This window comes from Hoplias malabaricus, chromosome 11, assembly GCF_029633855.1.
Source record: "Hoplias malabaricus isolate fHopMal1 chromosome 11, fHopMal1.hap1, whole genome shotgun sequence".
NCBI lineage: Eukaryota > Metazoa > Chordata > Actinopteri > Characiformes > Erythrinidae > Hoplias > Hoplias malabaricus.
The window spans coordinates 32,662,157-32,675,027 of NC_089810.1; the positions used below are offsets into that span (position 1 = coordinate 32,662,157).

At 42.5% G+C, this 12,871-nt stretch overlaps 3 protein-coding genes across 3 annotated transcripts; 2 read left to right on the top strand and 1 right to left on the bottom strand.

Annotated features, from left to right (window-relative positions):
- Positions 1-217: 217 nt before the first annotated feature.
- On the top strand, positions 218-6,536 carry LOC136709921 (proton-coupled zinc antiporter SLC30A1). Its single transcript, XM_066685508.1, has 3 exons — positions 218-877; positions 1,704-1,974; positions 3,434-6,536. Exons 1-3 carry the CDS (start codon positions 218-220, stop codon positions 4,165-4,167), a joined length of 1,665 nt encoding a protein of 554 aa, XP_066541605.1. The 3' UTR covers positions 4,168-6,536.
- A 97-nt stretch (positions 6,537-6,633) lies between these two features.
- selenot1b (selenoprotein T, 1b) lies at positions 6,634-10,293 on the top strand. Its single transcript, XM_066685509.1, has 6 exons — positions 6,634-6,911; positions 8,179-8,289; positions 8,382-8,508; positions 8,879-8,966; positions 9,077-9,239; positions 9,568-10,293. The coding sequence occupies exons 1-5, from the start codon at positions 6,781-6,783 to the stop codon at positions 9,199-9,201; spliced, it is 582 nt and encodes a 193-aa protein (XP_066541606.1). The 5' UTR covers positions 6,634-6,780; the 3' UTR covers positions 9,202-9,239; positions 9,568-10,293.
- A 348-nt stretch (positions 10,294-10,641) lies between these two features.
- Positions 10,642-11,908, bottom strand: prss1 (serine protease 1). The gene is given in 2 exon segments (XM_066684278.1): positions 10,642-11,172; positions 11,696-11,908. Coding segments are annotated over 2 exon segments (744 nt in total).
- Between the last annotated feature and the right edge of the window lie 963 nt (positions 11,909-12,871).

Below are 12,871 nucleotides of genomic sequence, written 5' to 3' on the forward strand. Positions count from 1 at the left end.
TGTGTGTGACAGGTTGAGTGTATGAAATTGTGCACAGGAATCAAATTGCTTAAAGTAGTTTCCATGTGATTTTCACAGGTCATTGGATTTAAATAAACATTTATAGATGGGTATTAAAACCAGGAGTGTGTTCCTTGTGCGTAGGTGTCCAGCTCTTCCATGTGACTGTAATTTCTGATGAGTACTATGTGTTTATTTGGGGTGTGGTGCAGGTGTAATGGAGCGGTCTGCTTTGTGGGGCAGCTGCACACACAGATGTCTGCTGGCGTTCACCTCCGCCCTCCTGCTGTTTGAGGTCGTGGTTGGCCGTCTCTGTAGGTCACTTATTAACACCGTGGACAGTTTCCACACCCTCTACATCCTCATACACTTAACCATGCACCCTCTAGAGACGCTGACTGGCGCTACTGAAACATCAATAGCCAATCCCTACACCTCCCAAGACAGTGACGGACCATTGGGACAAAATCCCACTTCAACCACGGATGACCCCTCGGTTAATCCAGACTCGAGCCAACTGCCATCTCCAGGTGAAACCCAAATAGAGCTTACAGTCGCTGGGACCGCCACTGCCAGCCTTCCCTTGACCGAGGATACGTATTGTAGTTTGCGGATGCAGCCCTTTGGAGCTGTAATCGCGGCCCTGCTGCTAGGTTCCCTTTGTGTCTCCGTTACTCTTGAGATCATTACCCACATTCTCCAGCCTCATGTCATACAGCGTCCTCTTCTGGCCACCGTGGTAGGTGCAGTTAGTCTGCTCTTCAACTCCCTGATACTGATCTGGAGAGGAGGCAGAGGTATGGATGGAGACGATGGGCTTAGCAAGGACATGAGGGAGACACAAAATGAGGTCTTCACTCTTTCAAATGATACAGGTATTATGTTTCATATCATCCTTTCTAGATGAGACTAGGTTAGAGCTGGCACGATACTACTTTGTCCAAAAATATATGACTGGTGCCAGTAGTGATGTGTGTACATCTAAAACCATGTTCAAACTACTCTTTTTCTACACTGGAAAAAAATCATAGCAACATTTGAAGTCCAAAAATTAATTCATACCTTTTTATTTATTTATTTATTTATTTAAAGCAGCACTAGGTAAGATTTGGTATCTTTGCTCTTGGGCTCCCCCTACAGTTGCAGAGTGTAAATAACTTTTACAGACAGGTCCTTTCCTACCCTCCTCCATAAGTGACATAGTGCAGTTTCTGCAGTGTTGAGCCCAGAGTAACAAACACAGAGGCTGTGTTCTCCCTATTACAGCTCAGTGGAGAATTACGATGATTTTGAAGCTGTAGTTTTAAGGTAAAAATACTACCTAGTGTTACTTTAAACAAAAAACTATGTATAGCTTAGAGCTAAAATATGTACAAAGTTAGTCAGTTTTATACAAAGGTACAGTAATAAAGCAGCTAGCTGCTTGTCTTTAATATTTATTTTCTGTGTTCTGCTTGTTTATACACTCACCAGTCAATTTTTTAGGTACCCTCTATACTTTACTTCACCTGCTGCTCTGCAAAGTTGACATTGATTGATTAATGCAGTGCGAAATTGATTATCAATCAAGAACTGTGCAGCCAAACTGTGTAATGATGACTTCAAAGAATTTAATAATATTACATCCAATTTCTTCCAGTGTCTGTGTTTTTTCTGTTGATATCAACCCAATACTGATATTATTTGACGTTATTATTATTTACACAACCACAAATCTAGAGGCTTCGTATCACTGCGACAGTTCTACTTCAGAAGGTCCTCTTCAGGGCGGTATGCTGATGTTCTGTAACCCTACAGCGCCAAGTGTGCTGGATCCACTGCACCAGTGCACCAAAGAACACTGTTCCCCCACTCACTCGGTAGAGAACTCCATCTCCCATGAATCCACAGACTTCCAGCAACCTCCACAAACCCTTCAGCTGAGCCACTCACTGCATGAGGTGGATTACAGCAATGCCTGTGTGGGCCGCATGGGTGAGAAAAGCTCCTTACACTTTATTACACATTACACTTATCTTAATAATAAGAGGTAAGGTTTTATTACTTGTATTTGGAATGAATGATGGCACATGCTCAAGTTATCTATCCATGTTTCAACTAATGTTGCTTTCTTTCATAGCAGCTGTTGATAGGGTGGACAAGCTTTACACGAATCCCCTGCAGCATAATGAACACTGCAGTAGTGTCCTTCTGGACTAACCAGCAAGTGGAAAGAAATAGATCAGGGTTTTGTGGTGGTTGTGGGTTCAAGTCCCGCTCCGGGTGACTGTGAGGAGTTGGTGTGTTCTCCCTGTGTCTGTGTGGGTTTCCTCCGGGTCCTCCCACAGTCCAAAAACACACGCTGGTAGGTGGATTGGTGACTCAAAAGTGTCCGTAGGTGCGAGTGTGTGTCACCCTGTGAAGGACTGGCGCCCCCTCCAGGGTGTATTCCCGCTTGCGCCCAGTGATTCCAGGTAGGCTCCGGCCCCACCGCAACCCTGGACTGGATAAGCGGTTTCAGACAATGAATGAATATTTATTTTAATTTCATTCATGTATTTTTACCATTATACAGGTACTACATATTATTAACTGTAATAAGTAATAGCTTAAAAGTTATATTCCATTCAATAACACATTCCATAAAATTATGGAAGGAATATGTCAACATGTTTCTACACAAATGGTGTGTAGTTTTTAGTTTTATGGCTTGGAAGGACATCAAAATGAAAATACAAGCACTGCTGCATCTGTATCATGTCTACAGTGCTTCCAAAGTCATTTTTTCATCCATCCATTATCTGTAAGCGTTTATCCAGTTCAGGGTCGCGGTGGGTCCAGAGCCTACCTGGAATCATTGGGCGCAAGGCGGGAATGCACCCTGGAGGGGGCGCCAGACCTTTACAGGGCAACACACACACTCACACCTACAGACACTTTTGAGTCGCCAATCCACCTACCAGCATGGTGTTTTTGGACTGTGGGAGGAAACCGGAGCACCCGGAGGAAACCCACGCGGACGCAGGGAGAACACACCAAACTCTTCACAGACAGTCACCCGGAGCAGGAATCGAACCCACAACCTCCAGGTCCCTGGAGCTGTGTGACTGTGACACTACCTGCTGCGCCACCGTGCCGCCGAACAGTCATTTTTTTTGGTTATGTATTCTAAAAGTGGGGGAACCCAAGGGTTGGTATATGAGTGCCGGCTTTTAAAAAATGTTAACTGTTGAATGCAGAAAGAATAATGCTGTTCCTGCTGGAAAAGTGCATATTACGTTTGTACTTATCAGCCATCAGCATCCATTAAATCAGTGGAGGTGTTTGCAATTTAGTGTTCTCCTCCAAGCGTGGCGAGCTGTTTAGTCAATGTAATAATAAGAGGAGCCTAACCTAACTACTAAGGAACAAACTGTGGGCTAAGAATGAAGAGATCAAATGCTGTCTTACACAGGCTTGCACGTTCAAGTGGGCAGGGGTCCTAGAAGACAAAGCGGCTATGTCAAGGGCATCCTGCCTGCCATCCACAGCCTGTTGGGCCCTGTTCTGGTTCTAGCCAATGGCCTGGCTCTTCTGCTGCATGGTGTGGACTGCCTGCAGCCTCGCTGGGACTGTCATCTCCTTCCGTACTTGGACCCGGGCTTCTGTTTGGTGACTGTCCTGGTTCTGATGGCTAGGGCCCTGCCGGAGCTAAGGTACCACGCTTTTATGCTGCTCCAGGCCGCCCCAGCTCACATAAACATGGAGGATCTGACGGCAAGTATTGGGCGTGTGCAGGGTGTATTAGCTGTTCATGAGCTGCATGTGTGGCAGTTATCTGCAGCTCGTCTTGTGGCATCTGTGCACATTCACTGCCAGGCAGGGATGGGGGCGCTTGAGTGTTCTAAACTCTTAGAGACGGTCACAGAAGTGCTGAACCATTTTGGGGTGAGCCACTGCACAGTGCAGCCTGAATTCATCACCATGCACAGTAACACTCCTCAGAGCTCAGGGACACACTCCAGGTCAGTCCCTGACACAGTGGACTCTACAGTGCAGCCACTCTGCAGTCTGCGCTGTGGGAAGGAGTGCGCTAGGAAAATGTGTTGCTCACCTCCTGACGAAGAACATCTCTGTCCTGCACTGCCCCCTACTGTGGAAACCGAGGTGAGGGAGCAGGATGTTGTCATTGAGAACTCACATTTATAATGTTGATGCTAGAGAAATAGATTTATTAGAAATGTGAAAAGAAGAGAACCAGGAGCATGTTGCATCGTGTGAATGTTTTGTCAGTTTTCCTCTTTGCCAAATGCGGATTCCACTCTTTTTATTTCTTTTTTATTAATTGATGTATAAACAAAATCATCCATAGTATTTTACGTGCTGTGATTATGCGTTAATTGCCATTCATTTATTATCAGAAACACCATTTCGCCAAACCTTTGTTTACACCTGTAACATTTGTAACATTTCTTTAGAAATGAAGGGCATTAAAGGTGCATTATACGAGATTCATGGTACACGACTCTAGTGGCCATGTTGGTGAACTACAACAACAGAAGAATGATTAATCAAAGGCATTCTTTTAGAGTTTGTGAGCACCATGACTTCACTTTAGAGTGATTAATTAAGGCTGTTTATTAACTCTTAGGATCTGTATACTCGGTTTTAATACACAAGCTGTACCCTCCCTTAAAACAGCTCTGTCATCGTGGTACAGTAAAGTATCCACTAGAAATCCGGGTTAGACCAAACACACTTTACAAACAAGTTACACTCTGCTTACACTAACGCTCTATCGCCAGATAAATTAACTGAGTTCAGAGTGAACTGAACAGATAAATCAGTGATATATTAGAATTCAACATCCAATTTACTTACTTTCACATGTAATAATTCTGTTTTGTAAAATGCAGTGTAAACACATAGTCACTCTGAAGGGACCATATAGCAATTTACGGGTTTTCTCAGCCACATAAGGTCAGTGTGCTGATTCCAGTGCTAAAATTGCATTTTAATATGCTTGTGACCTCTTTTGCTGCAGTATCTGAAAGCCAGAGTTGCTGGTATTCAGACCCAGGATCTGTTTCCCAGCTCATCACAAAATGCCGAATTGAGCACTCCATCCTCTGCCTTGTGCTGTGGGGTGGATTTATACACCTATTGCTTGCAATTCCCATTGAGCATGATGACCTCAGGCCCATTTGTAAATTGGGTGTGATTGCATTGGGTGTTATTACAAAGTGAAATGTCTCCTATAATTGTGCATCTGTGTCATACTTTTAAAGACGGACATTGAGCCTTGTTTCCTGCTTGAACAAAGAGTACTTTTTATAATAAACATCCTGTAACATTTTCACCAATATGGACATCCTGAGGAAACAGGAGATACACAAAGATTCATTTCTCAAGCGTTATTATTATCACATACACCATGGGTCGGCAGTCACAGAAGATTTTTGTGTCTTAAAATTTATTTTGACTCCATAAAGTCTACTGGACGTGTGTGATTTCTAAAAATGTGAACAACAAACAAAGCAGTTATGGATTTAGGTGTAGTATTATTAGATTTAATATTATTTATCATGTTTGTTTATAGCTTTGTTACTACCATACTAGGCTGTATCTTATCTATTTGCCCACATATTATTTAGTTGATTTGTATTTGCCACTGTATAATAATATGTAGAAATGATGATGAATTTAGTTCACTTTAGTTTTGTCTTTTGTCTATTATTATTGTTTATTTATTTTTTATTTTTTTATTTGACCCGTATCTGCATCTGAAGCAGGTGAATAAGGAACCAACTACAGCTTCTTATGTAAAGACTGCATTTATCCATGTGCCACTCTGTTGACTTGACACTGTGTCCTAATTGAGAGTGTTTTAAATGTAATACTGTATCATTCCATTACAAGCCTCAAATCTCTGTGACAAGACAAGACATAAATCAATTATTGACCAACTTATGAGACAGTTCAACACCTAAAAGTGTGTGTGTGTGTGTGCGCACATTGTGTGCTCTCATGGCTGGTGTAGACAGCTGTATCAGTTATAATGGCTGTTCTGTTTTCCACCTTGCCTCTCGCTTGCATTTAGGACACAGTGTGAGCAGTTATATCTGTACTGAATATTGTGCTTCATTTGAGACAGAACTGCCTTTTCTGGAGGATGTGATATGGCAGTATTTAATATGTATCAGAAGATGTGTCCAAAACAGTGCCCTATTCACTATATAGTGCACACCTTTTTTGGTGTTCTGCCATTTTGGACAATTTTCAGTACACTCAATCAATAATATACTCAAAATACACTGTGCTGTGGAGCAATGAAAACATTTCCACAGACCTGTTAGAAAAGTAGTGGATTCATTTAATAATACTTTAGAAGCCCTTGCTATAAGCATATGAAGAGAATTAATTGGTTATAATGGTGGCAAGACATTTATAGTAATATAATAAAGCGGGAAAACCCTCATGAGGTAGTGTCCAAAATATTTCACTAATGTAATGAATCTAGTTCCCTATAATTGTGCACTAAATAGCGAGTAATGTAGGGAATAGTGAGTAGGGGCCATTTCGAAAGGCCACTCACGATTGAGGAATTGATAGTTCGTTCATTGTTTTGTTTTTTTTGTTTAATGATAAATAAACAAATCTTTAAAACAATGTTCGTGTCTGCTGTGCTACCCTCCATCCTTAGTCCCTAAGCGCCGTTGTGTCGTGTCGTGTGGTCCGGGCTCCGCAGGGCGGCGGTGTTGCTAGTGGGAGTGTAACCGAGGAGAAGGTCTCTGTCTCGGCTCAGACTCTCACTCTCACGCGATGGGGAAAGGCTGTGTGACGGTTGTGTTTCTCTCCCTGCTCTCTCTGTACTTCGCCACAGCCGACAACGGCAGCGTGAAGAAGCTCAAGATGCAGTACACCACGGGTCCTCTGCTCAAGTTCCAGATCTGGTGAGAGGGGGGAAGCGGAATCACGCCGTAGTTAACATTAGCCCAGTGGCTAACAGGTTCCATCGAGTCTAACTCCAGGCTGAACTTAGCGTCTCTCTAGAACTTTCCGTTCCACCTTAAACAGTGCAGTGCCTGCGGGCGGCCGCCGGAGATTTAACATGGGCTGACGGTCTGTTTAAGGTGGAATTGAGATTTCGAAATCACAAGTTGCGAATTTCGAAAACAACTAGGGAGTGTCTTACGTGTTTCATGACGGAGTGGAGAAAAAGTTTAGTCTAAACCTGTTTAATGGCTTTACGTCTTGTCAGGTCAAAGTTGTTTTACTGTTATCTCTGAGTGAGTTTCCCTGCTGTAGCAGAGCTAAGTTAGCAATAGGTAGCTAACGTTTTTACTCGCGTTACACTCGGAGGGAAGCAACCGTAGGGATTTAATGAATTATTAAAGTTATTAATTTTCTGAAACTAAGTCGTGAAAGCTGTCATTAGGTCATTATTGCTTATCCTCAGCCTGGCAGTGAAGTGCTGGGTTACTCAGGTTTAAAGTTGTGGCTGAGTGACACCTACTATATATTGGCATGTAACTTCGATGGGAACAGTGCTAATTTTCTCATTCTCACGCATTATTGTCATTTGCATACCTTTGTTTTTGGTTATAGAGGGGTATCAACAATATGGCCTTGTATGGTCACGCTTTAGAACAGTAACTAACTTCCACGAGACGTGTAAATTATTTATAAAGGGTGTATCATTATCATGGATTCTGTTAGGTTCGCTGTCTGTGAGGAGCGTGGTGGGTTCTCCAAGTGTAACTTTGTACTGTTTGTGCCAAAGTATCCACAGGGGTGTATGTGTGTGAATCCCAGAGGGACCAGGGCTCGGGTTAGTGTGTGTTTCTGCCTCATGCCCAAAGGTTCTAGGTGGGCTCCAGACCCACCACTACCTAGATCTGATGGAATCAGATACAGAATAGACACCTGAAGCATAAAGTACTGCTCGTGTCCTTGTTTTAAGGCAGTTTGGGAGAAAACAGACTTAAAATCATTGTGTTTTTCAGGTTTATCACAACATTACCAGCATCAGTGCTACTAATTAAATCTCAGGAGACCTATTCATATACTATTTGACATCCACTGACATCAGTTTCACTCTTTATGACATATTACTAATTAAATTACTTGATGGAGAGCTCCTGTTCTGTTTTTTGAGTATCATATGTGTGTGTGTTTTCTTCCTTTTTCAACTTAATCTCATGTTCTTAATGTATGCAGCATATCCTGAGGATACAAGCGGGTGTTTGAGGAGTACTCTCAGGTTCTCAACCAGAGGTACCCAGACATCCGCATCGAGGGGGAGAACTACCTGCCCCAGCCTTTATACAGGTGTGTGAAGTCTTCACTCGTGTGAATGTAAGTATATCGTTAGTGCATTAAGCATGTGTCCCATAAGGATATGTTTATATTTCTCTTTGCAGACACATTGCTTCCTTCCTGTCCATATTTAAGCTAGCAGTTATTGGCCTCATTGTTGTGGGAAAGGACCCGTTTGCGCTTTTTGGTGCGGAATCCCCAAGACTTTGGACTTGGTGTCAGGAGAATAAGGTAAGAAAGTTGTTATTTCTGGTGAGGATTTGTCTCCTCTTAATAATTTCTAGGACAGTCTCAATGTGTAAGTGTTAAAGTGTGTATTTGAGAAATGGTGAACAGTATTAAAACTTGTGTAGGTTTTTAATGCGTCATCAGTGTAATCTCTCTTCAGAGACCTCTAACACTCTGGGACTCTGGTTTTAAAGGGTAGCCCTTATCGTTGGTCCATCTGGGATTTGTTAACAACATCTAATGGGGGACTTGCATCAGCCTTTGTTTCTCTTGATAGTCCTGAGATAGGAGTGTGAAAGGCTGAGGGCCTTTGTTGCAAATGACGGGTGCTTTACTTTATACACAACATGCATGCTGTTTGTCTTTACTGTAGATCTATGCTTGCATGATGGTGTTCTTCCTCAGTAACATGATTGAGAACCAGTGCATGTCTACTGGCGCCTTCGAAATATCTCTGAATGGTATGTTGTTGGTTCATTCAGATTCATATATATGCTTGAAACGTATAGTACCTAAATGGCTTTTTCCAAGAAGTCCAAAGGCTTAACTCATTCCATGTTTGCATGAGCAGATGTGCCTGTTTGGTCCAAGTTAGAGTCAGGCCACCTTCCCTCCATGCAGCAGCTGGTTCAGATCCTGGAGAATGAGATGAAGCTCAATGCGCACATGGACACACTGTCTCTCCAACGGTCTTAAGTCCAGGCTTTTGAGGAATCAGAGATAGACCCTTTCCTGTAAGTAACTAGCAATCGTATTTACAGATACTTTGTGAATAGTACGATATTTGTACGTGATAGTAATGAAAGTACATTGATACCTGTGATAGAATGATGCTACACTTGGAGAACCACGGCTCATAATCTCAGAGTGCTGATCTAGGATCTGTTTGTGTCAGTAATGTCCTCAATAAAACGAAGTAAAACAGATCTCACGTCAGTGCTGATTTTGGAAAACGAATTAATTATTTTTATTTTCAAACAGTCTAGCTAATTCTCTCTCTCTCTCTCTCTCTCTCTCTCTCTCTATCTATCTATCTATCTATCTATCTATCTTTCAATCTAGGTATATGCTTGGAGTTCCCAGTCAGTAAAGTGGCACTAATGAAGGTCTGCACTGAAAGCAGCATGTCTGCTGGTGTAGACTGGATGTCCTTGTCCAGTTTACTGCTACGTGTGGGACTCCTGACATACACAGTGGGTCAACTGGTTTTGCGATGGCTTTATTGGAATGATGGGAAATGTTATTTGAAAAGTGCTTGTGGACTAAACAATAGGCAATACACAATCTTACTAGATTTAGTTATTGGATGTTAATCAGTGAGCCGTTAGACTGAACAGGGTGCTGTCAGATGGTAAGAGCAGAGTGAGGTGAGCTGTATCTGCACTTCCACTTTTCAGTAAGCGTTTCCCATCATATCGTAGCTGTTTGTTTTTCTGCTGACAATTCTGAAACGTTTTGAGGGCCAAAGTGGTGCGTGTGTGTGATTCTGTTTCCTGTAAAAACACGCACATGTTTTTCCACACGCTTTTTTGATACCTATGTGTAATTTTGATGGTTGAATAATTATGTTCTGATAGTAAACAAAACAAATGGGCGGCTGGGAATTAAAATCGAGTTAGAAAGCAATGGATAGAAAGTTTTATCCATGTTCAAATATCGTGACTAAATAGAGATGCATTTATCCAGATCATGAGATGTACTTCAGACTATGAATTAATATATTTCAGACTGTCAGGATTTATTTTTCAATGTTTCTTTTTATAATCTCAATTGAAATAAAATATCATTTACATCTAAAAGCATTTCCCAGCCTCGTTTTTTGTGGATTTTTACTTATTTATTTAATGCTCACTCAGCTCCTTGAGGCTTTATTTTTTTATTGCAGTAATAATATTTTTCATATATAATATAGTAATATATATTCATACATAACATCGATTCCAAACTGTCTGTTATTAATAAAATGTATGTTGTTGCTAAAGTCGGGGACCACGTTATAACTGTCCCTTCCAAAGGTCTGGTTTTCGGGTGGATGCACAAATTCATTTTCACACGAATGTAAGCAAAATACGAAGAGACTTTGCATTTATTTGATGTCGTTTATTATTATAATTATACGCCTCTGTGCTTCAGACCTTAATAGGAATTCATGGTATCCCTGATCCAGCTGTTGTAGTTGCAGACCTTGGCATAGACGCCAGGGTTGTTCCTCTGGGCGCAGCCATAGCCCCAGGAGACGATGCCCTGCAGCTGACCGTTGCAGACCACTGGGCCGCCGGAGTCACCCTGGCACGAGTCCTTGCCTCCCTCCAGGTATCCTGCGCAGAACATGTTATTAGAGATCTGTCCAGGGTAGGAGTTGCGGCAGGAGGTGTCGCTGAGGATGGGGGCATCCAGGCACATAAGCCGGTCAGGATAAGCGCTGACGCTGGGGCTGGTGTTGCCCCAGCCTGAGATCAGACAGCGGGTGCCGGAGGGGGCACAGCTGCTGGGCAGAGACACGGTCTTGACAAAGCTGTTGAGGATGGCAGGCTGGCTGAGCTTGATCAGCATGATGTCGTTGTCCAGGTTGCTGCTGCTGTAGCGAGGGTGTCTGACCACCACGGCCGAGTTGATGAACTGCTCTGTGCCCTCGTTCACGGCGATGTTGTGCTCTCCCAGGCGAACCTGGAACAGAAGATGATCAGCATGTGAGTTCTCTTAGTCTGTGTAAAGAAGCCTTAGGTCTTTGGTTATGTGACTCAAAAATGAATAAAACAATGTGCACATTTAATAATACTATACATTATTATTGTATTTTTACAGTAGTTTTCATACATAGAAATGATTTACAGAATTTCTTTAAAAAATGAAATATGACCAAAATAAATAGGTAATTTTTTTACTGCAATTAAAACCATAATTTAAAAATATAATGTGTAGAAATTATACATTATATTCTTTATATTATAAAGAAATTATAATAAAAGAAGTTATTATAAATTGATATATAAAAAAAATGCATTTGAACTTTCCAGAGTTCCAGCACCTCAGAAATGCTTTTGCGTAAATAATTACAATTCAAAGAGTATTAAAAGAAAGATTAGACTCTAAATCAGTTATTCTTGGTATACCACTTGTATTTATACCATTTACCAGTGACCAGTTGTGTTAGTCCTAAACACTGACTGCAGAGCCCTCACTGACTCACCTGGATGCTGGATTTGTAGCAGTGAGCAGCAGACACCACCCACTGGCTGCTGCTGAGGGATCCGCCGCAGAAGTGGTAGCCGACGTTCAGGGACACCTGGTAAGGAACGGAGTTCTAACGGCACTCATAGCCTCCCACGATTTTGTCATCATCACCGTCCAGAGGAGCAGCGTATGCCACGGCACACAGGGCCAGGAGAATGAGAGCCTTCATGGTTCACGCTGGACTGGAACGTCTCGCTGATTTCTGGCCGTATTGGACCTTCCTTATATACCCACCAGAGCAGGGGCTTTGCTGATTGTGCACAAGGACATTGTGCACCTTTCCATAAGCAAACATGTATTAAACTGTAACCAGGGTGTGAATGGACATATGGTTATTGATAAGGCTTCAGATACACAATGCTTTCTGTAACATAAAAGATATATATATATATATATATATATAGGTTGGACAATGAAAGTGAAACACCTGGTTTTAGACCACAGTAATTTATTAGTACGGTGTAGGGCCTCCTTTTGCGGCCAATACAGCGTCAGTTCGTCTTGGGAATGACATATACATAAGCCCTGCACAGTGGTCAGAGGGATTTTAAGCCATTCTTCTTGCAGGATAGTGGCCAGGTCTCTACGTGATGCTGGTGGAGGAAAACGTTTCCTGACTCGCTCCTCCAAAACACCCCAAAGTGGCTCAATAATATTTAGATCTGGTGACTGTGCAGGCCATGGGAGATGTTCAACTTCACTTTCATGTTCATCAAACCAATCTTTCACCAGTCTTGCTGTGTGTATTGGTGCATTGTCGTCCTGATACACGGCACCGCCTTCAGGACACAATGTTTGAACCATTGGATGCACATGGTCCTCCAGAATGGTTCGGTAGTCCTTGGCAGTGACACGCCCATCTAGCACAAGTATTGGGCCAAGGGAATGCCATGATATGGTAGCCCAAACCATCACTGATCCACCCCCATGCTTCACTCTGGGCATGCAACAGTCTGGTGGTATGCTTCTTTGGGGCTTCTCCACACCATAACTCTCCCAGATGTGGGGAAAACAGTAAAGGTGGACTCATCAGAGAACAATACGTTTCACATTGTCCACAGCCCAACACTTGTGCTCATTGCACCATTGAAACCGATGTTTGGCATTGGCATGAGTGACCAAAGGTTTGGCT